General features: G+C 49.8%; 1 protein-coding gene across 1 annotated transcript in view; it reads left to right on the forward strand.

The window, feature by feature from the left end:
• PPFIA4 (PTPRF interacting protein alpha 4) overlaps nucleotides 1–22551 on the forward strand; it is a 50623-nt gene that overhangs the window by 1086 nt on the left and 26986 nt on the right. Inside the window, exons 2-20 of the mRNA XM_042780978.1 lie at nucleotides 2990–3091; nucleotides 3565–3729; nucleotides 4037–4111; nucleotides 4345–4434; nucleotides 5019–5210; nucleotides 5722–5868; nucleotides 6167–6301; nucleotides 9313–9396; nucleotides 9681–9812; nucleotides 10169–10231; nucleotides 10941–11032; nucleotides 12995–13103; nucleotides 14687–14895; nucleotides 16861–17101; nucleotides 17992–18027; nucleotides 18239–18372; nucleotides 18665–18831; nucleotides 21700–21793; nucleotides 22250–22331. Of these exons, the coding sequence (XP_042636912.1) occupies nucleotides 2990–3091; nucleotides 3565–3729; nucleotides 4037–4111; nucleotides 4345–4434; nucleotides 5019–5210; nucleotides 5722–5868; nucleotides 6167–6301; nucleotides 9313–9396; nucleotides 9681–9812; nucleotides 10169–10231; nucleotides 10941–11032; nucleotides 12995–13103; nucleotides 14687–14895; nucleotides 16861–17101; nucleotides 17992–18027; nucleotides 18239–18372; nucleotides 18665–18831; nucleotides 21700–21793; nucleotides 22250–22331 (2349 nt within the window). The remainder of the gene's footprint in view (nucleotides 1–2989; nucleotides 3092–3564; nucleotides 3730–4036; nucleotides 4112–4344; nucleotides 4435–5018; nucleotides 5211–5721; nucleotides 5869–6166; nucleotides 6302–9312; nucleotides 9397–9680; nucleotides 9813–10168; nucleotides 10232–10940; nucleotides 11033–12994; nucleotides 13104–14686; nucleotides 14896–16860; nucleotides 17102–17991; nucleotides 18028–18238; nucleotides 18373–18664; nucleotides 18832–21699; nucleotides 21794–22249; nucleotides 22332–22551) is intronic.

Raw genomic sequence — 22551 nt, forward strand, 5'->3', positions numbered from 1 at the left:
ATCTTTCTCCTGCAGAATGACTGGTGGGTTTGAACTGCAAACCATATGATTAGCAGCTGAGCTCTTAACCACAGTGCAACCAGGGCTCCTTAGCAATCATATAATTACCATTTATTGGTACTTCTTATGTGGCAGGCACTGGACTAAGCATTTTGCATGGATCACCTCACCAAATTCTCATAATAGATAAGAAGCTGGTACTACCATCACCACCATCTGCATTTTACAAGTGATGAAATTGAAGCTTAGAGAGATTAGTAAATTGTTTATGTGCACCCAGTTAGCAGATGGTAGAGGCAGGACTCGCCAGGCCTCCAGAGGCTATGTGTTTCACTTCCCCACTATACTTTCTATTTCACCATGTTGGCTGGGAGATCTCTTGCTTCCTTATTATCACCCATTTGGTAGACACCCCAGGGCAAAGTGCATGCTCTGAAGATGCAAAAGGGAGCAAGAACCTGCCTGGGTTATTGGGTTGCTGGACCCTTTGCCTATTGGTTGTCAAAGAAGGTATGTACAAAGCCTGGTAGCCAGGCCCAGGGAGGAGCAGGATTTGTCTGTCTGTGACCACAGTGTGCACAGTGACTTCATGTACAGACCTCTCCACCTCCTCTGTACTGGGCACCACACATACTGTGGGGCCCCCTCTTAGTCTTGGGCTGCTGGTGTTGGGAAAGCAGCCTGAGGAGCCAAACAGCTCAAGACTTGGCTCCTGTCCCTGTGTGGGGTAGAAGAGTCAGGACTAGGTCTGGGTGGGTGAGTTTCCTTCCCGGAGCTCAGAAGTGATGGGAGCAGTCTTGTGATACTTCATGGATAAGAACGGGGGCCCTGCTGAGGAACTAGGGTGTACAAGGCTCTGAACAAGCCAGCAAGTGAATAAGCCCATCCCTGTCCCCAAGGAGCTCATAGAATAGAGAGAGGATAAACAAGAACCCAAATGACTAGAAGTGAATGTAGGGGAAGAGGAGAGGCTCAAAAGGGTTGATAAAAAATAACTGCCTTTGATGGACTTGTGCTAAGTGCTTTCTGTGTATTGGCTCACTTACTCTTCCTAGGGATACTTGAGGTACGACTGTATCTCTGTTTTACAGATTAGGGAACTGAGGTTCACAAAGGTTAAGTAACATGTCCAAGGTCACACAGCTAAAGGGGAAGGCAGAGCTGAAATTTGACCCCAGGCCTGCCTGCCTGTCCACACTAGCAGTTTCAGGACACAGGTTATATCTTCTTGCTGTGTCCCAGTGCTTAGCTAGCACAGGTCCCTGCACAAGGGTAGGTGCTTAGAAATTTTGGGGGTTGAATAATGGACTCCCAATCTAGCGCTCTCAGCTACTATACAAAACCATTTTCAGAGGAGAGAGAGAGTCCTCTGGCTGGGGAATCTGAGAAGGCTGTACAAAGCTGTATCCTTTGAGATGGGCTTTGTTTGAAAAATGGGTGTGATTTTATCAGGATGTGATGCAGGGTTGGGGCTTCCCTGGGGAGGGAGCCCACTGTACAAAGGTATGTTATTAGGAAGGCCTGTTGGTGTTTGGAAATAGCAAGTGACCCAGATCTATTGGGTCTTAGTGTATGGAAAGGGATCATGAGAGAGATTTGGAAAGATGGGTTTGAGGCCTTGTAAACCAGGGTAAGAGTTTCTGTTGAATTTTAGGACCGTGTTGATCTTTGAGAGATGATGCTGGCAACAGTGTCAGGTGGGTTAGACTTGGACAGTGGGGTGGTATCTTAGGGTGGGAAGACCAGGCAAGCTGCTGAGCTTAAGAGCAGAGGAGAAGAGAGCACCAGTCCTTAGGTGGTGGTGTCATGGTATAGGGCTAGGGATGTGCCTTTGAGTCCTATCCCTGGGTACAAGTGTGTATGTTTGCCTATGCACATGCATGTGTGTGTACGTGTATGTATATGTGTGTATGTGTGCACGAGGGCATTTATGCATGTATGCATGGCATGTGAGTGTGTGTGTGCATGTGTGTGTGTATGTAAGCTGAGGGTAAAGCAACATTGAGTCCAGGCCTAGGCTTCCAGGGGATGCTTGACTACCTTTGGCCATGGCCTTGACAGAAAGTCAGTAATTGAGGAACAGAATCAGAGGCCAGCCACTTTCCCGGCTCTGGCATCTCTGGGTCCCTTGTCCCCTTCCCACAACTCTCCTAGCCTCCCTTAGCCCTGATGTGAAATGATAGGAAGGAATTGCTTCGAGAGCTCTCCTTCAGTCATGGCTCCTTGGTATGTAAGGCTGGCTTCAGGTTAGGACATGGTTGCAGCCTCCTCTGTTCAGTCACTCTCAACCTTAGCTGTCCAAAGTATGGGCCACTCATCCGAAAGCCTTTCTGGAATGAGATTATATCTAATTAGATAAGTTGAATATGGTGGGCCTGGGTCTGTGGACATCAGCCTTTCTCTCACCCCTGTCTGTTTGTCCTGTGGAGGATGGGCTAGAAAGGTTTTGAATTTGTCAGGCCTGGAAGTGTGGGATGGGTCTCCCTCCAAGGGGGTATTCTGTAAAGCCAGGGCAAGTGCTGTAGCATCGGTGACAGGAGGCAGCAATCAATAGCCTGATAATCAGGGGTCCCAGGAAGCCAGGGCTGACCAATATGGCTGGCTGGGCAGGTCTGCACGTGCTGTTGGTTCCACGGGGAAGCTAGCTAACTCTATGTCTCTGGCCACTTGCAGCTTGTAAAGTTCTGCTAGGGGATGGAAGAGAGCTCCCTGGGGCACCCACTTAAGTTTATCTTCAAATCCTCCTCAAATAAAAAATGTGGAGTGGGAGGAAGGACATAAGCAGGACACATGGGTGGCTGGAGGGGAGAAGGCTGCAGTCTTTGTCACTCTTGTATCCAGCCTTAGTTTCTGTATCTCTAACACATCTTTGAGATATGGATTGATAGAGATTTTTACAGGATGGGTAAGAAGATCTCCCTGACTTTGAGGTATAGGACACTCCTTAGAGGGTGAATCTGCAAACACTGAGGGGCTTGGGGTTTTTCAGGAATTTGCCACCTTAACCCGGGAGTTGAGCATGTGTCGGGAGCAACTTCTAGAACGGGAAGAAGAGATCTCAGAGCTGAAAGCAGAACGTAATAATACAAGGGTAAGTGGACAAGATATGGTGTGTGTGTGTGTGTGTGTGTATGAGGTGGGGATACCGTAACTGACGGAGCAGGCATGGCTGGGGGAGGACATGTCCAGCCCCATCTTTACTCTTACTTGCCTTATATTTAAATCATTTAACCACCAGTGCTAGACTTTTCACCTCTAGTTGCTAGATTGTGGGAAGGCTGGGGTCTTGGGGAGGTCAGGTCTTGCTAGGGCAGTCAGTTTGAGGTGGGCATTCATTTGGGGTAGCAGTTTACCAACTGCTATGGGCATCAGTCTGATCTCATTGTGCATGGGGTTGCCATGAGTTGGGGGCCAACTTCCTGGCTAACAACAACAACAGAGTATTTCAACATTTTAGCAATGGTTTGGCTGTACTGGTGCCTATTAGGTAACCATGTGGACCCTGATTATATACTCTCTGGGGTACGGGCTAACAATCTCTCTCCCTCCCCTATTCCTTGCCAGCTGCTTCTGGAACACCTGGAATGCCTGGTGTCCCGCCATGAGCGGTCACTGCGGATGACAGTGGTGAAGCGCCAGGCCCAGTCACCTTCAGGGGTGTCCAGTGAGGTGGAGGTGTTGAAGGCCCTTAAGTCGTTGTTTGAGCACCATAAGGCTCTTGATGAGAAGGTACCTGGGCTGCCAGCCAGGCCCACTGCCCAGCCCATCCTCCATCCAGCCAGGCTTTCGTGAGCCTCCATGTGTCTCTTCTCTGAGATTCCTACATCCCTTGTTTAGGGAAAACTGCCCCCTAGCTTCAGAACTGGCTCCTGCCTACTGTTGGCCTCATTTTGCGGTCCTCCTTCCAGGTTCCCTCCCTCTTGGAATGCCCTTCTCTTTGCCTCATGCCCAAAGGTGGTAGACCAACCCCAGGCCCCTCCAGCCTGAGCCCAGTGGGGTCCCCCTTTCTTCCTCCATCTCCCCTTACCTCGGGCAGGTGCGGGAGCGGCTCCGGGCAGCACTGGAGCGAGTCACTACCTTGGAGGAGCAGCTGGCAGGTGCCCACCAGCAGGTAAGTGGCCTGACCACCCTCTGTCTGCAGACAGCAGCTCCTGGAGACCCAGGCTGGATTACTCCTTTGCCCCACTCTGTTCCTCATCCAGTTTGTCCCTTCTATCTTGGCTGGAGACTGCTAGCCAAGGTTAGGCTAGGTACCTCTATCTGGGAGGTGGTGGGCTCAGAAGGGTCTGAATGAATAGGAGGCTCTCTTTTTTTGACTCATTGTCCGAGGGCTGTGCCCTATAGGTGTCTGCCCTGCAGCAGGGGGCAGGGGTTCGAGATGGAGTGCCAGAAGAGGAGGGGACTGTGGAGCTGGGACCGAAACACCTATGGAAGGTGAGTAACGGGGCAGCTGCATAACAGGGCGTACATATTCCCCAAGATAGGAGGTAGGGGCCCTCCCTCACCTTGGTTCAGTGGAGTAACTGATTGAGTTAAATTTGGGGCCATCTCCAGTATTCCCACTTCCTCTCTTTCTTTCCTGTATCCTATCTGCAAGGAAATCAATAGGTTTTTGTTTTAGTGCCTGATACTCAGCTAGGCACATGACATGCTTGTCCAGCTTGAATTGTTAGGTGCCATCTACCTTGTGTATCAGCTTCAGGCCAGATTTCTTCTTTCTCTGAGCCTTTGTTTCCCTTAATCATGTCTTGTTCTGGGTTATAAAAGGCTGAAATAACAGGTAAAGCTAGAAATGATTCTTTTCTAAGAGATAGGAAAGTAGGGGTGTTTGATAACTGTCTGGAGTGAGCACCTGGGTCCAGTGGAAGGAAAAGTATATCTGGAGGTATGCTCTGACATGAGGGCAGGGCTGTTACCTGCTCTGGGAGTGCTGTCCCTCCTTCTATGTCCCTGGGGCAGGGCAGGGAGCTGGGGCCACAGGGGTCCAGTGGCTGACTGGTGGCTCACTGTCCCTGGAGGATGATGCGGGCCGGGTCGAGGAGTTGCAGGAGCTCCTGGAGAAGCAGAACTTTGAGTTGAGCCAGGCACGGGAGCGACTGGTCACCCTGACAGCAACTGTGACTGAACTGGAGGAGGACCTGGGCACAGCCCGCCGGGACCTCATCAAGTCTGAGGAGCTGAGCAGCAAGCATCAGCGGGACCTCCGCGAGGTGTGTGAGGGCCCAGCGTGCTCTTGGTGGCTTCTTCTTGCTGAGTGCAGGACGTTTAGCACTTAGGAGGGCAGTAGCTTAGGTGTCCATGGTGTGGAGTGAGGGCCAGGGAGGGGCTGGGGGTGTAACAGTAAATACTTGGTGTGGTCCAGTGTATGGAGGGGAGTCTCATGGTGGTTCAGACAGTTAAGCACTTGACTATTAGCCAAAAGGTTGGAGATTCCAACCCACTCAGAGACTCCTTGGAAGACAGACCTGGCAATCTGAAAGGTCACAGCCTTGAAAACTCTATGGAGCAGTTCTACTCTGTAAACATGGGGTTGCCATGAGTCAGAATTGACTTCATGGTACTTAACAATAACAACAGCAGTGTAGGGAGGAATAAGGGGGGCCAAGATCAGAAACCAATAGGAGAGCATGGAAAAGATACAGGTGTTGGTGGGAGGTTCAGACGGGATTGGGGCAGATGGAGCTAGTGACCTTCCCTCTCATTCCCTCCTGTTCCACCCAGGCGCTGGCCCAGAAAGAGGACATGGAGGAGCGGATCACCACACTGGAGAAGCGCTACCTGGCTGCCCAGCGTGAGGCCACATCCATCCATGACCTCAATGACAAACTGGAGAATGAGCTGGCCAACAAGGAGTCCCTACACCGCCAGGTACCTCCTCCAGATGGGGAGGGGCTGGGGATTGTGCTTGACCGTGGAGGTCCTGACGATTGTGCTGGAACCTTCCCTTGGTGGCCCAGGAGTCCCTGGGGTCCTGCAGGTCACCTTGGGAAAGGAGAAGCATCATCCAGGGTGAGTCAGGCATCTTGGGCAGCCCAGAACCAAGGTTGTCCCTGCTGTTCCTGACTTGTTACCTGCTCTCTGCAGGCTGGGGTTGAGGCAAGGTGGGGGAGGAGGGAGGAACTTGGATACTCCTTTTGGAGCTACTTCCCTGCCCCCACTCTCCTAGTGTGAGGAGAAGGCCCGACACCTGCAGGAGCTGCTGGAAGTGGCTGAGCAGAAGCTACAGCAGACAATGCGCAAAGCAGAGACGCTGCCCGAGGTGGAGGCTGAGCTGGCCCAGAGAATCGCAGCCCTCACCAAGGCAAGTGGGCCAGATGCTTGGGTCTGCTCCATCCTTACTCCCTGAGCTCTTATTGGGCCAGGCAGTGAGTGAAGACAGGGGAGGGCACATTGGGCTGAGAGCCAGAAAACCCCTTCTTGCAGCGTGACTCCAGGACACACATTGCCTTGTCTCTGTCAGTAAGAAGAGTGATTCCTACTCTCATCACCCCACAGAGTTGTGACAATCATAGAGGAAGATGTATTAAAGTGCTTTAATGAGAAGAAGACACTATTGCAGAAGCAAAGTATTTTTATTATCATTTGCACTATTGTAGTTAATAATGTCTTTCATTTGGGGCTGGAGTAGGACTGGACTTTCATCTCTGGGAACATGAACTCTGAGAGGAGATAAGATCAAAGTCAGTATGTCCCTAAAGGAGGTTGTCGTTGTTAGGTGCTGTCGAGTCGGCTCCGACTCATAGCGACCCATGTACAACAGAATGAAATCACTATAGCTACCCTAAGGCCTGGTCCTGCACCAACCTCACAATCCCTGCCATGCCTGAGCCCATCGTTGCAGCCACTGTGTCACTCCATCTCTTTGAGGGTCCTCCCCTTTCACTCTGCCCCTCTACTTTACCAAGCATGATATCCTTCTCCAGGCACTGGTACTTTCTGACAACATGGCCAAAGTAGGTGAGACAAAATCTAGCCATTCTTACTTCTAAGGAGCATTCTGGCTGCATGTCTTTCAGGACAGATTTGTTCTTTCTCCTGGGTGGGGGTAGGAATTTAGGCTAAGCGCATCCTTCCTTATTAAATGCAAGCATTCTAGATCCAGCAAACACCTCTGGTTGCTTGAAGCCTGCAGCTTTAGTATAAATAGAGTACCAGCTACTGTTGAGTCAGTTCTGACTCACGGTGACCCCATGTGTGTTGGAGTAAAACTGTGCTCCATAGTGTTTTCAGTGGCTGATTTTTAAGAAGCAGATCACCAAACCTTTCTTCCGAGGTGCCTCTGGGTGGAAGAGAACCTTCAACCTTTTGTTTAGGAGCCGAGTGCATTGTTTGTACCGCAGGATAAATAAAAGAGAGTATCATTTTATCCTAATGAATAGTAAACTTTATGGCATAATAACTCTTAAGAGGTGTGCAGGCTGAAAAACACTAGGTTCTGGAAGAGTTAGGTAAATACATGGACATAGATATGCAGTGGGTTAATCAGGAGAATTTAGGAGTATTTGCAGTGGGTTGGAGGCTTTCAGGAGAGTCTCCTGTGGGATCACTATAGCTACCTTAAGGCCATGGATAGAAGGAAACCCAGGTTTACTATGCACCAGGCTCCTGGGTCTCTGGATGAGAAGGGCTGTCTGGTGTGGCCAGGGTGCTATAGGGATGGAATCCACAGCCTGGCTGCCCCTTAGTAGACTCATGACTAAGTCTGATTCTGCCACTGACTGGCTCTGTGACCTAGGAGAAGCCATCCCTCCCTCACCTGGCCTCAGTGTCCTTATCTGTCATGATAGGGTTGCACTTGGTGATTTCTGAGGACTTTCCAAAGAGCCCTGGTGGTGACATGGTTAAACATCTGGTGGTTTGAGTCTACCAGCAGCTCTACAAGAGACAAGCCCTGGCAATCTGCTTCTGTCAAGATTTCAACCTAGGAAACCCTATGAGACGGTTCTGTTCTGTCCTATGGCGTGGCTATGAGCTAGAATCAACTTGACAAGACACAACAAGGTCTTTCTAGTCTCGAGGAATGAAGGACTAGGTCTAAATTACAGCAGAGGATGTTATATGTGGGATGGTGAGCAGTCAGCTTTGGTGTCTCCCCAAAACTGACAAGAAACAATGGGCTGAAGTGATTAATATGGTCAAGTGAGTCACAACAGGGTTTATTATTATTATTATTGTTATTTTTAGTATTAGTTCATTATTTAAAAAAAAAAATTTTAATTGTGATTTGGGTGAAAATTTACTGAGCAAATTCACTTTCCATACAGCAGTTCACATATACTTTGTCTCATGACATTGACTGCAATTTCCCACAATGCAACAGCTTCCCTTCCACTTCTTCCCAATAGTTACCTCTTCCCTGTGTCCATCCCTCCATGCACTCCTGTCCCTTGAGCTGTCTCCCAATAACAAGGGTGTTTTAAGGAAGGATTTTTAACTGTACGATGTGTGATATTCTGGAATACCTTGTTAGTGGAGACAGTGGGGTCTCTGTCTCTGGAGATATACGAAAGAAAAGGTAGACCACTCTACGTGGACTGGTTTTACAACAGCAGTAGAACCATGACTGACATGGGTCAGTCAGGAGGAGCCCTAGTGGCACAATGGTTAAGTGCTCAGCTGTAAACTGAAATGTCAGCAATTTGAGCTCACCAGTGGTTCTGCAGGAGAAAAGACCTAGTGATCTGCTCTCGTAAAGATTTATAGCCTTGGATGCTCCGTGGAGCAATTCTACTCTGTAACGTAGGGTCACTATGAGTCGGAATCGACTTGACAGCGTAAGAACAACAGGCACGGGTTGTGGACTTGTATTCTAAGTGCTTTCCATGGACTGTCCTATTTAGTCTAACTCTCAGTGATCCAATGGGCATGCGTGCTTGTAATTTGCCCAAGGTCACACACAGGCTAAGAGAGGGAGAGCTAGGATTTGAACCCAGGCAGTCTGGCTTGAGTCCATGCTCTTACGTGCAGTTCCATTTATCTGGAGGCATAGAGGAGACTTATGCTAGTTCATGCTTTCAAGGAGAATTTTTTTCTGGAAGCATGAGCAGGATTTATGGTCTCTTGAGCTGCCAGCTTCAGGATGTTTTAAGACTAACCCTGACTAGGAAAGAGGTGGGAGGGGAAGCCGGATGGGGGCAGAGGGTGATTGGGAAGAAAAGCTGTGGTGGTGGCAGTTCTGCTCTAGGATGATAGGTGGAGGTCTGGGCTGCTTATGTCCCTGAGGCTGTGATCTCCAAGACCACTCAGGCACCAGGGCCTGCTCAGGAAGAACAGAAAGATCAATGGGCTTTGCTGGCCCATCCCTGCCCCTAGGCTGAAGAAAGGCATGGCAACATTGAAGAGCATCTGAGGCAGCTTGAAGGACAGCTGGAGGAGAAGAACCAGGAGCTGGCAAGGGTGAGGGCACCCCACTCCCCAGACTTCCAGGATGGTCTATGGAAGGAGCAAAAAGGAAGAGTGGGAGCTGTAGCAGTGAGGGGGATGTGCCTGGCCAGGGAAGGAGTCAGAGTGGAGGAAGGAGGCCTACAGGTGGGGGCGGAGGTGGTTGAGAGTGGTGGAGAGAGAGGTAATCCCACAAGTGAACGGGGTAGAAGAACCCTTGTGGAATTGGGTGGCTGGCTCTGCGGAGGGCTGGGAGAAGGCCTTGGGGTGGCCTGGTGCGATACAGACTGGCTGTGCAGGTGCGCCAACGGGAGAAGATGAACGAGGACCACAACAAGCGGCTGTCAGATACCGTGGACCGGTTGCTTAGTGAGTCAAACGAACGCCTGCAGCTGCATCTCAAGGAGCGCATGGCGGCCCTGGAAGAAAAGGTGCTGATCTCCAAGGGCCTGGATGAAAGGGGCGGGGCTGCCGCAAGGAGGGGGATCGGCCAAGAGGGGCGGGGCGAGGGGAGGTTGTGGGTGGAGTCGGTCTGCCTGAAGGGGGGGGTTAAGATCTGTGAGATTGGCCAGGGAGCGGGGCTAGGGTGGGGCTGGGTCTGCAGTAAGTGTGAAGTCGACCTGAAAAGCTGCAGGGAGGATAGAGAGGGGCAGGGAAGGGGACGGGGCAAGGTTGGAGGTGAGGATGGAAGAGCGAGCCGGAGGGTCAAGTCAGAGCTGGGAGAAGGAGGCTTGGGCCTGAGCTGTAGAGGGGTTGGGGTCCCTGGCTCACAGCTGTTACCCCCCAGAACACGCTGATCCAGGAGTTGGAGAGCTCCCAGAGGCAAATTGAGGAGCAGCACCACCACAAGGTACCCAGCTGCTTGCCAGCCCCACCCAGGCTGGTAGGGTCGGGTCGAGAGGGAAGAAACGCCTGTTTTCATGCAGCTGCTGTGGTACTCGGCACTGTGTTAGCGGATAGGTTAGCCTGTGTATGTACATGATCTCACCAATTGTCACTACAGCCCTTCATAGTAGGTACATTCCTCCTCACATGTAAAGAAGAAACCAAGGCCATAGGCTCAGGTGTAGGGTGGTGGTGGTGGCAGCACAGAGATAGGACCCAGTGGAGGGCTCAACAAAAGGATATGATGGGACTTCAACCCCTGCTGAGGCAAGAGTCCAGTGATTCCTGGAGGATTAGCCACTATTCCTACTTCAGCAATGTCTGTGAGGTCTGGGAGGGTACTTGGGCTCTTCTGCTGCCCAGCCTCATTTGCCATGCCACTGGTGGTGGTGAGGGGTCAGCAGCCCTATTCTAGTAGTGTCCTCCCCCAGACAGACCCCTCTCCTGGCTCAGACACTCTGCCTGCTCCTCTGCGGATGTTTCTGCTCACGCTCCAGTTGAACCTCTTCTCTTTGGTGTCATCTGTGGGCCTGGCCGGGGGCCCCTGGCATTGGACTTTGCAGTGCATTCTCCTATTTCTCCCCAATTCTGTCCACTTTGTCCCTCTCTGACGGCCACTCTCCCTCTCTGCCCCTCCCTGGCCCCCACCCTCACCCTGGGTCTGCCTGGCACAGGGCCGTCTGTCTGAAGAGATTGAGAAGCTGCGCCAAGAGGTGGACCAGCTGAAGGGTCGAGGGGGGCCGTTTGTGGATGGCATCCACTCCAGGTACTGGAGCACGGGAGGCTGGGCATGCTGGGATGGGGTCCTGGATGGACCCTGAGGAAGGAGATTTTCCTTCACCAAAAGACTGCCCAGGACCTCAGGGTCCTCCTCCTATTCAGGGTGGGGCCCCAAGGCGCAGAGTACTTGTTCAAAGTATCCCAGCTCACACGGGCAGTTTAGAAGGGACTATCTGTCTTCAGAGGGATACTAAGAGGCAGGTAAAGCAGATGATGCTCCTTCCTTAGTACCATGGGACATAGGCCATGCTTCCTGCTTCCTTCACAGAGGGGCATGCTGTTGGTGAGGGGTCTGCTGAATTATGTGCTCACCCATGTCCCACAACCCCTGAGGGAGAGTGCTACTTTAGTTCTTTTGAGATACTGTCTTTAGAGCTCTAGAGGATTGCTGTTTGAGAGTTGAGGACTGAATTCATATAGCAGGTAGTGGGCAGAATGGCAGCAGGAGAGATTGAAATGAAGCATCAAGAACTTCCTTACTTTTGGGAGTTGCTATGTCAGGTCACTAATAAAGTTGTGGCATCTCTTTTCCTAAAAACATTTTAAGAGATGGTGAGTGGAGCTTTCCTCCTAATGCTTGAATTAGGATCATGTTTTAGGAAACTTCTGGATTTTTCTCCCCGTCTGTGAGGCTATTGGCATTGAATTCAGACCTCAAGTCTGCCCTTAGGTCGAGTAGACAAAAGTAGATGATGCCACTCAAGGTCATTGGTTTCTTAGTCTCTTAGATCAGAACACCTTGTGGTTCCCCTCAGTCATGTGCTTATTATATCAGGTAGTACGGATCAGCTTCCATAAAGAGAGGTTAAAGGAAATTTGTGTGTTTATATGTGGGTTTTCGGGAGGGTGTAGTGCTTGAATTAGGGACAGGGACATTGAGTTTGAAGAAGAGAAGCTTGTGAGTATCTGGGGTAGTACCCCAGATTTAAATACCATCTTCAAGTTCGTTATAAATTATGGTACAATGATACGGAGAGATGCAGGGAACTGAGACAGAAAATGGTAGCTGGGATTTCTCCTACTTCTCCTTTCTTGTAGGTTGCTTGCAAAGGACCAAGTCCAAAAAAGACATGGCTCAGAGTACAGCAAACCATTTGTCACTACTTTCTTTCTTTAATGTTTGGGAATTCCTGGCTTTGACCCCTAGACCCATCTTGGAACTGGGACTGAGTTGCAGGGGAGAAGGGAGGGATAAGCAGAAACTCCCCTTCTTTCCAGCTACCTGTTGTAGGCTCTCTGTCCCTTCACTCTTCCCTCAAGGATTCTAAGCTGGGAAGGAATAGGGAAAAAGTGTCAGTAGGAGAAGCTTCTAGATATTCCAGAAGATTGTTCCTGGCATCCTAAAATCTCCTGATTGGAATAGACACTTGAGGAAGTCAAAATGGTTTCTCCAGACCATGTCTGATAGTGTTGGGGCCTTTGAAAGCTTCCTGGGGATGGATATCAGCCAGGGACTTGGTCTGGATTATAGGGAGACCCAAGAAAAGTTGCTGAGAATACCAAGAAACAAAGCCTCTCCAAGCTGAAAGGCCCTGTAGAGAACATCCCTTCCAACCTTTGTTGGTGCTGGGAACCCTCCTGCACTGTTCCAGTCAGAAGGCTAAAGGGTCTCCACTTGAATACATTTGAAGGGAGAGCTGCTCAATTTTCTAAAGCAGCCAGTTGCATCATAAGCCAACTTTTGCTATTAGGAGGTCCTTCTTATGTTAAATGGCAAGCTGCTTCCTTAGAACTTTCTCCCCTGGGTCATTCTGACCCCTGGAGCAACAGAGAATAAGCCTACTCTCTTTCTTAAGTGGCAGCCCTTCAAACATTTATGATAGCTCTCTGTCCTGCTAAGCCTTCTCTTCTCCAAGCTGAAGCTCCCTTAGCTCTTTGAGCCCAGTGGATGTAAACTGGGGCTCTCAGTCCTTAGGCACTGTCTTTTCTCTTGCCCACACTACTGAAGGTCGCACATGGGCAGTGCAGCGGACGTGCGGTTCTCCTTGACCACAACCACTCATGCACCCCCCAGCCTACATCGCCGCTACTCGGCACTGCGGGAAGAGCCTGCCAAGGTGAGGGAGTGGAGGTGTGGATTTGGGGGGGTTCTCCCCGGGGAGTTTGGGGTCAGTTCGGCCATGTGCCTGGCTCCAGTTACACAGACGGCTGGCGTGTGGTGCAAATCCTCCCCCTGTCCACCCCCATGTTGACAACAGCTGCAGCCCTCGGGTTGGGGCCATTGTCAGCTGCAACAGCTGTGCCCCCCTGGCCCCAGCCTCCTGGTGGGCAAAAGGTAGGGGCTGGCGGGCGGCCAGCTAGTCCCCGAGGGCCCACAGAAGCGTGTGTGCGTGTGCCTGGGTGTGCAGGCGTGTGTTTCTGGTGGTTGGGGCAGGGATGGGGTGTGGGCAGGAGCAAGATGGAATTGGCAAGCTTTCTGGAACAAAAGCTGTGGTTTGGGGAAGATGAGGGAGGGATGACTGATTAACTGGGCCTTTGGGATGGCACCTGGAGTTTTCTGAGAAGCAGCTGAGTGTTCATGCTGTCTTAGTCTGCCTTGGGAGGTTCTGGGGGAACCAGGAAAGATATGGGGCAGAAAAGGACTGACTTCAGTCTTTTAAGGCAGTCAGATTCCTGCCTGGCCCCAGAATTGTTAACCATTATCTGGCCCGAGCCCAGATCCTCTCCATGCTCTGGGGTACTAGAAGATATGGATAGAGAAAGAGAGAACTCCTAGTTTGATGTGGGGAAGATTCATCTCTGCCTTTAGGAAACCCCTAGCCTGATGGAGGAGCCACAGTCTGAAGGCACCTCTTTTTCTCTCTCCCCTCACCCCCTTTACACTTTCTGTTTATAAGAACACAGTAGCTACTGAAGAGCTCAGACTAAAGGCTGCAGGAGCTAGAAAAGAGCCCTAAGGAGGACTTGGGGATTAGGGTTATAGAGTTAGAGTTAGAGGGAGTTAGAGGCCCTCTCATACATTACTGCTGGGATGGTAAACCAGTGTAGTCATCTTGAAGAGCAATTTTGCAATATCCACACATATCCCTGGCCCCCTTCCTTTTCTCTCCACTGCTTTTCCTGCTCTCCAAGCCCAGTAGTGTGTCCTTTCCTTTTCTTGACCTTTGTCCACTTACCTTGTGCCAAATATCGTGTCAAGTGCATCTCCTCGTTTAATTCTACCTTTGAGGCAGGTGCTATCATTATCCCTGTTTTATAAATGAAGAAACTGAGGCACAGACAGATTAGGTGGTCGGGGCAGGGATGGGGTGTGGGCATCCCATTCCTGTGGTTGCACAACCAGTATTCAGTAGGGTCAAGGTTCAAATCAAAGCAGTCTCTGTCTAGAATCTGTGTTCATAACCATGATGCTATCTAGCTTCTTGAGTTAGACTTAGACTATTTCTTAGACTTTAATGGGCAAACAAATCACCTGAGGATCTTGTTAAAATGCCAGTTCTGAATTGGTAGTATTGGGAGTGAAGGCTGAGATTCTGCATTTCTGACTAGCTCCCAGGAGATGTGAATGTCCTAGGACCATGCATTGAGTAGCACAAGAGTTGAGGTCGTTTAGAAGGAGATGGTGGAGGGGGAGATGTTGCTGCTCCTCAGCTATCTGGGGTGTCTTATTAACTCTCCTTTGCCCTCCCTCTTTGCTAAGGACTGGGAGCCATCTCCACTGCCTGGGGTCCTGGCCCCCACAGCAACCCCTGCCTTTGACAGTGATCCTGAGATCTCTGATGTGGATGAGGATGAGCCAGGTGGGCTGGTAGGCTCTGTGGATGTTGTCTCCCCCAGCAGCCACTCTGATGCTCAGACGCTGGCCATGATGCTGCAGGAGCAGCTAGATGCCATCAACGAGGAGATCAGGTGAGGAAAGGTGCCTTGAAGGATGAGGCCCCTTTGTGTTTGGGCAAACGCAGCTTAGAACTGGGACTGAGTTACAGGGGAGAAGGAACCTTGTATATGTATTTGCTTGTGTCCACAGTCTAGAGTCCCGTGTTGGTTGTCAGGCAAGGTTCTGGCCCAGTGCTGGGCTGAGAGGGGCTGGGACTTTGGTCTGACTTCTTAGGTTTCATTGCCTCCCCCAGGGCTGGGGATGTGGCTGGACTGGAGTCTGTGTGCCTGCAGCTCCTACGGTGAACTATGATCACTATGAGTGTAGGTCCCACTTGCTAAGTCCAGTTCATGGGGACAACTTTGAGAATGTTACTGGTTTCTCTATATGGATAGAGAAAGAATGGACTCCTAGTCCAATGGGGGAAGATTCATCTCTGCTGTTAGGAAGCCCCTAGTCTGATGGAGCAACCACAGTCTGAAGGCTTTTCTGTTTCTTTTTTTTTCTCCCCTCACCCCTTTACCATGGCACTGAGGGCAGCATTATCTCCATCGTACAGAAAAGGGGAAAGAAGCTCAGAGGAGTTAAGTGACTTGCCCAAGGCCACACATCTAGAAAGTAGTAGTGTCAGAATTCAAACTCAGGTCTAAATTCAGCCCACTGTGCCATGCTTCTTATCCTGAATAAGGCATCAAAGAGAAGCCAGTGCCAGGGAAAGTTGTCAAAACCTCTACCTTATCCTGCCTTTTTAGAGAGTTCATTAATGATAGTGACAAACAGCAAAGGGAAATAGGAACCAGAATGTATTAGAGCTTTACCAGCCATAGAAGTCATCTGACTCAATGATTTCCAAGTGTTTGGATTTGGCAGATCAGTAGGAACAAAGAGAAGAGCACTAACATAGGACTGTCACCTTGTTTATTTTTCAAAGTAAAACATTAAAGATAACTGCCATTTACAATCACACAACTGTTGTGTCAAAGAAAGGCCCTTGTAGAGCAATGGTTAACTGCTTGGCTGCTAACCAAAAGGTCAGCAGTTTGAATCTACCAGCGGCTCCATGGGAGAAAATACATGGCAATCTGCTCCTGTAAAGATTACAACCTAGAAAACCCTATGGGTAAGTTCTACTATATCGTATTGGGTCACTGTGAGGTAGAATCAACTCCACAGCACACAGTAGCAACAACAAGGTAGGAAATACACACTCTCAGAATGAAGCTGAGTCCTTCTCCATAAAGGACAGTTGACATCTTTCAATCAGTGTATGTATATGCATGCATATGTGCATGTGTGAGCATGTATAAATGCCACGCACACTGCTTCTCGGAGTGTGCACACACACATACATATCCATACACCCTTATCATTATTTTTCTCACTTTTCTTTAAACAGGGTAAACCCTGTCAGAGGTCACTCACCATCAGTTAAAGGTTCTGTGTTTGGGATCTACTGATTTAGACTGCTCTTGGCATTGTATGGAGTCCTTGGGTGGTACAAACAGTTAACATACTTGGCTGCTAACCTAAATGTTGGAGGGTTGAGTCCACTCAGAGGCACCTCGGGAAAAAGTCATGGCAATCTATTTTGGAAAAATCAGCTACTGAAATGCCTGTGGAGCCCAGTTCTACTCTGATACATGTGCGGTTGCCACGAGTCAGAATAGGCTCAATGACAGCTGTTTTTTTGACATTGGATATATTGGGAAACTGAGGCCCAAAGACAAAGTGCCTGACTAGGGTCACCCCTGTAGTCAGGGATTCTGACTTCCAGGATGGTTGTGTTTCACTCTTTCCCAGTACTCTTTCTCAGTGACTGGTTTTGTTGAACCAAGAGGTAGGCCAGCTAGCCAGAAAGGAAGAAATAAGATTCGGAGCTACGATGGAATAGAACCAACTGTGCCCACCAGGGCTTGTCTATCCCTCAGTGCCAGACAGAGTGGGAAACCTAGGGACTGCCTGAGCTAACAGTGAGATCTGACTTTGCCCACTCTCAGGATGATCCAGGAAGAGAAGGAGTCCACTGAGCTCCGTGCTGAGGAGATTGAGACGCGAGTGACCAGCAGTAGCATGGAGGCCCTAAACCTGACACAGCTGCGCAAACGTGGTTCCATCCCCACCTCCCTGACGGCCCTGTCCCTGGCCAGTGCATCCCCCCCACTCAGTGGCCGCTTGACACAGAAGCTTACCTCCCGCAGTGCTGCCCAGGACCTGGACCGAATGGGTGTCATGACCCTGGTGAGACTCTTTGGGCATTTGAAAGGCAGCCCTTGCCATCATTGGGTTTTACTATGGGGGCTGGCCAATGGGAGTTTATAGGATAGTAGGGGTCATACTCTCTTAATCAGGCCTGGCATCTTTTCCCCATGATGGTGCAGGTCCTGGGATTTCAGGCCTCCAAAATGAACTTCTGGATTTAGAAGGGGCTTATGTAGTATCATACGTAGGAGCTCTGGTAGTACAGTGCCAAAGGCATTTGACCACTAACCAGGTTGGCAGTTCAAACCCACCAGCTACTCCACAGAAGGAAGATGGAGCAATCTGCTTCTGTAAAGATTTACCACCTGGGAAATCCAATGGGAGTCACTATGAGTTGGAAGTGACTCGATGGCAGTGAGTTTGGTTTTTGGTTTATGTAGTATCAGGAGCTCTAGTGGAACAATGTTTAAAGCATTTAACTACTAACCAGAAGTTCAGCAGTTCGAACTGACCAGCAATCACTGGGAGAAAGATGAAGCAATCTGCTTCCAAAAAGATTTACTGCCTTGGAAACCCTATGGGGCAGGGCAGTCCTATAGAGTTGCTATGAATTACAATTACTTGATGGCAGTGGCTGTGGGTATATAATATGCTCCTTCTCTCTGCATAGAGCGTTTAAGAAACTCACCCACGCCCACACCCTTTCCTCTCTCCCAGAGGTAGCCCCACCTTATCTTTGCAGGTCAGTGTGTTTCTGCTGTGATGCTCTCTCCAGAGCTGTGTGAGGCCCTGAGGGCCTGGGCAGTGCCAGGGAGAAGCTGGGAAGGACACTCAACCCTAAATAAATAAAGCCACTGGGCTCCCCTTGTGGGGTTGATTTAGGGCACCCACAAGGTGAGTCAGTGCTCACCCTTTACTCTCTCTTCCAGCCCAGTGACTTAAGAAAGCATAGGAGGAAGCTGCTGGTGAGTGCTGCCTGATGACCCAGGTACTACCGGGTTAATTGCCCCCAGCCCCTTTCCTTTTGACCTTTTCCTCCCCGAGCCCTTGAGTCTGAGTCTGAACTCAGAGAGACCCCTGACCCTCCCCACTGCATTTCTCCATGCCTTGTGTGGGCTGGGTAGGCAGGCACCCAGTCTCTCCCTCTATTCCCTGACGGCTCCACTATCTGTTTAGTCGCCAGTGTCTCGGGAAGAGAACCGAGAGGATAAAGCCACCATAAAATGTGAGACTTCTCCTCCTTCCTCACCCAGGACGCTGCGGCTAGAGAAGCTTGGCCACCCAGCCCTGAGCCAGGAGGAAGGCAAGAGGTAAGTGGAGCAGGCCCCACCTCTAGTCTCTCCATCTCCAAGATCATCTCATCCTTCCCCTGCCTCTGAACACACTGCATCTCACCTGTCTCAGGCACCTGAACATCTCACTTCTCTTTGCCATACCATCGGGGAAGGAAATTCCCATGGCTCTCTTGGTCACATGCTTTGATCACCCCCCTTTACCCCCAGCTTCACTCTGGGTTCTTCCTGAGTTCTAACTTCTGTCTTTCCTGCTGTAATTTAAGTATGTTTCTTCTCATTCCACCCCCTCCTGGCTGTCATCCTTTAGTTCCTTGGAGGATCAGGGCAGCAACCCCAGCAGCAGCAACAGCAGCCAGGACTCCTTACACAAGGGCGCCAAACGCAAGGGCATCAAATCGTCCATCGGCCGCCTGTTCGGGAAGAAGGAGAAGGGCAGGCTGATTCAGCTGAGTCGGGATGGAGCCACGGGCCATGGTCTCTGTCCCCTTCCTAGTCAAGGGGCGAGGGTAGAGGGGTCAAAAGCAGAAGGGTATACTTGGATCAGACCTTCACCTCACTCCCAGGGACCAGTGGGTGGAAGCCACAGGCAGAGAGACTTCAGCTCCAGAGAAGCAAGAGTTCTCTGTTAGAGCTGGTTCATGGCAGGATAGGCCTTATGAGGGGGAGGCTTCTGCCATTAGAAATGCCAAGTGGTGCTGGATGGCTATTGGCTTGGCTGCTATAGAAGAGCCTCCTGTATTGGACCTCTGAGGTTTCTTCCACTTTGGAGATTTCCTGATATTATTGTGCTTGGGACCTTCAAGAAGTAAACCAAATGAGGCTAGAGAAATTTCTTGGTTCTCTCTTTAGAACAGTCAGTTCTTGATTAGAACTTATTTCTACTACATGTGGCCTCCAGGACTCAACAATATTACCATAGCTCTGTGGCTTTATAGACATTAAATTCATGTAAATGTAAGGGTAGAATTATTATACCTCCGTGATAATACAGGCATACCTTGGAGATACTGCAGCTTTGGTTCCAGACCACTGCAATAAAGTGAATTTTGCAAGTAAGTGAGTCACAGGAAATTTTTGGTTTCCCGGTACATATAAAAGTTATGTTAACACCATACTGTAGTCCATTAAGTGTGCAATAGCATTATGAAAAAGTTTGAAATATTATGAAAGTTACCAAAATGTGACATGAAGTCACAAAATGACCACATGCTATTGGAAAAATGGCACTGCTAGATTTGCTCAAAGCATGACAGACTTGCTTCAATTTGTAAAAAAAAAAAAAAAGCAGTATCTGTGAATTATAATAAAGCAAAGCACAATAAGACAAGGTCTGCCTGTAAAATGTTCTAGTACATGCTTGGCTCATGGTAGGAACACAATAAATGTTAGCTCTCTTTCTTCCCTCTCCCTATTCTTTCTTTCCTTCCCCTTTATCCTCCCTCCTTCTTTTCCCCTTGCCTATTTAGTCCTTTGGGAGCTCTGGTAGCATAGTGGCTAAGGCACTTGACTGCTCACCAGAAGGCTGGTGGTTCAAACCTACCAGCCACTCCTCGGAAGGAAGGTTGGGCAATCCTACTTCCGTAGTGATACTGCCTCGGAAACCCAAGGAGGGGTCGCTATGAGTCGGGGCCGACTCGACGGCAAACAACAACAACAACAAAAAAAATTTAGTCCTTTATTCAACAAACGTTTATTGAGTAATTACTGTATACAGGCATAGGATTAGGTGTTGGCATGATAGTCTGTTCCCTGAAGGAACTCAGTGACTAATGGAAAAGGAAATAAATAGAGGTGACTCCAAAGCAGTCTAACAGTAGAGAGATGCCCAGAGTGCTTCTGAAGCTTTGAAGAGAGGGGTGTTTAACTCAGCCAGGGAGTGGTGGGAGCAACAGGAACGGCTTCCTCTGCTAGGTAATATGTGAGCTGAAGTCTGATGGATAAATAGGAGTTAGCCAAGCCAAAATGAGAGGTGTGTGTGTGTTGGGGATGGGGGAGCTTGTTGAGAAAGGGAAAGGCTAGTGGGTAGGAGGTTTCTGTTAGTAGTTGAATATGTTCAGAGTGGGGAAGAAGGAGGTGGATGGAGGTAGTTTGGACAGCTAGGCTGGTGCCAGCTCATAAGAGCCTTGTAAGAGGCAGAAGAGGTCTGGAAATGATCCCTTTGTCAGTGGGAGTGTTGATGCATTTCATGTAGGGGAGGGATGTGATCAGCTACAAGAGAAGAACCTTTGAACCCAGATGCTTAATTATATCTTCCTATACCTCAGGAAAGGGAGCCCTGTGTCAAAATGGTTAATTGCTCAGCTGCTAACTGAAAGGTCAGTGGTTCAAATCCACCAGGGGATCCATGGGTAAAAAGACTTGGTGATCTTTTCCCATAAGGATTACAGCCTGAAAAATCCTATGAGGCAGTCCTACTCTGTTATACAGGGTCACTATGATTTGGAATCGACTCAATGGCACACATAACACAGGAAGGTATGAATCAAACATAGCTAGCTGAGCATAGAGGAAAGATGGATACCTCTGCTCAGGGTGGGGGAGCCTTAGCCTGGGAGTGAGCTGGTGCACACCCCCCAGCCTGTAGGGGGTGAGGGAGTTGTGGAGCTGACCACAGATGGGGGAAGTTGAAAGGTGTGGTCAGGAGAAGAGGCATCTTGTGTGCCGTGCAGTCTTGTGACTGCCTATTACCCACCACTTTGGCATCTAAACATAAGGCAGCATGTCAGATTGGTTTCTGGATCTCCATCCCACTAATCCCTGTGCACTGTGACCCTGGCGAGTGACTAGGACTTCTTACAGAAAAATGAATTCTAATATGCTGCCCCTTGCCATGAAATCTATAGGGTTCTGGCATCAATTCAGAACACTTACTAGAAGACAGGGCTGTGTTCCCATTTGTAGTTTTGTGTTTGTGAGCATACCCAGAGAAAGAGGCTGAGGGACACATTTCTCAGCCTACTCTGTTTCCCTACCCCTGGCCCAAGTTAGGATAATTCTTGTCTTGGAATCTCGTAGCCCGTGTATCTGGCTCTCTGGGTTTCCTTTGCACCTTGGTTGGGATTTGGAATGAATTCTGTTTAGGATTCTATTGCCATTAGAGTGGGACAACTTTGGTCCATTCAGTTAGAAAACTCCAAGATTGAAGCATAGGGGGAAAACTGAGCTGGGGATGGCCCATTGGATGCCACTCTGGGACTGACTGGATGCAGGGACATTGAATGGAGGCTCCAGGAGTGATGATCACATGCACAGGTGCTCTCCTGCTGCTTCCATTTCTGTTCCTGGCCAGGCCATGGGAGGAGTAGCAGAGGATTGGTGACATGCCTGTCTCTTCCCTTCTAGTTATCTTAACAGACTCCGAGCTCAGTCTGCAGGAGCCCATGGTACCTGCCAAGCTGGGGACCCAGGCAGAGAAGGACCGGCGGTTGAAGAAGAAGTAAGAGCCACAGGCCAGGGTCTACCAGGGTGGATTGCAGCCCCCCATCCACCTTCCAAGGGTATTGAGCTCAGGGAGCCAGAGCCTTGCAAGGCCCTTTCTGAACTGAGTTGGCCTAGTCCCTGTGGGAACACAAAGTGACCCTCAGGAGAAAGAAGAGAGGGGGCTATGAGAGAGTGGCTGGAACCTGTGAGTGTCTAGCAGAGGTGACAATGGCAAGGCAGTTATGTGTCAGGTCATTTGCAAATAGAGAGCTCTTTGCTGTCTTGGGGATAGAGAGTCTTGTTGGCACATTTCTTGGTGTCACTGCTTCAGGCATAGAGCAGAGGTGGCAGTCCCAGGGGGGAAGAGCAGGGATAGTGGGAGTCTAATTCTTGGCATACTCAGTGGTCCCCAGGAATGAGCATGATTGGGAGAGAAGGAAGGACTAATGACTCTTGTTTTTCCTCCTACAAGACACCAGCTGCTTGAAGATGCCCGCAGAAAAGGAATTCCCTTTGCCCAGTGGGATGGCCCAACTGTGGTCTCCTGGCTGGAGGTAAACCTGGCCAGAGCTTGCCCTCTCAAGGGGCAGAGTGGTAGGGATATGTGTGTGAGGGGGGCGGGGGGTATAGGGACTCCTCAGGCTGAAGATGGTGTCCCTAGAACTTCTCCACCATGTTTCTTCTCAGCCAAGTGCACATGTGCCCACTTCCCTTGTTACTTTGGAAGACAGAATTGATGTTACCCACTGATGCTTCATGGGTAGCTAAGTTTGG

The sequence above is a fragment of the Orycteropus afer genome, unplaced genomic scaffold (assembly GCF_000298275.1).
Source record: "Orycteropus afer afer isolate SDZICR_OR568_19922 unplaced genomic scaffold, OryAfe1.0 scaffold00075, whole genome shotgun sequence".
Lineage (NCBI taxonomy): Eukaryota > Metazoa > Chordata > Mammalia > Tubulidentata > Orycteropodidae > Orycteropus > Orycteropus afer.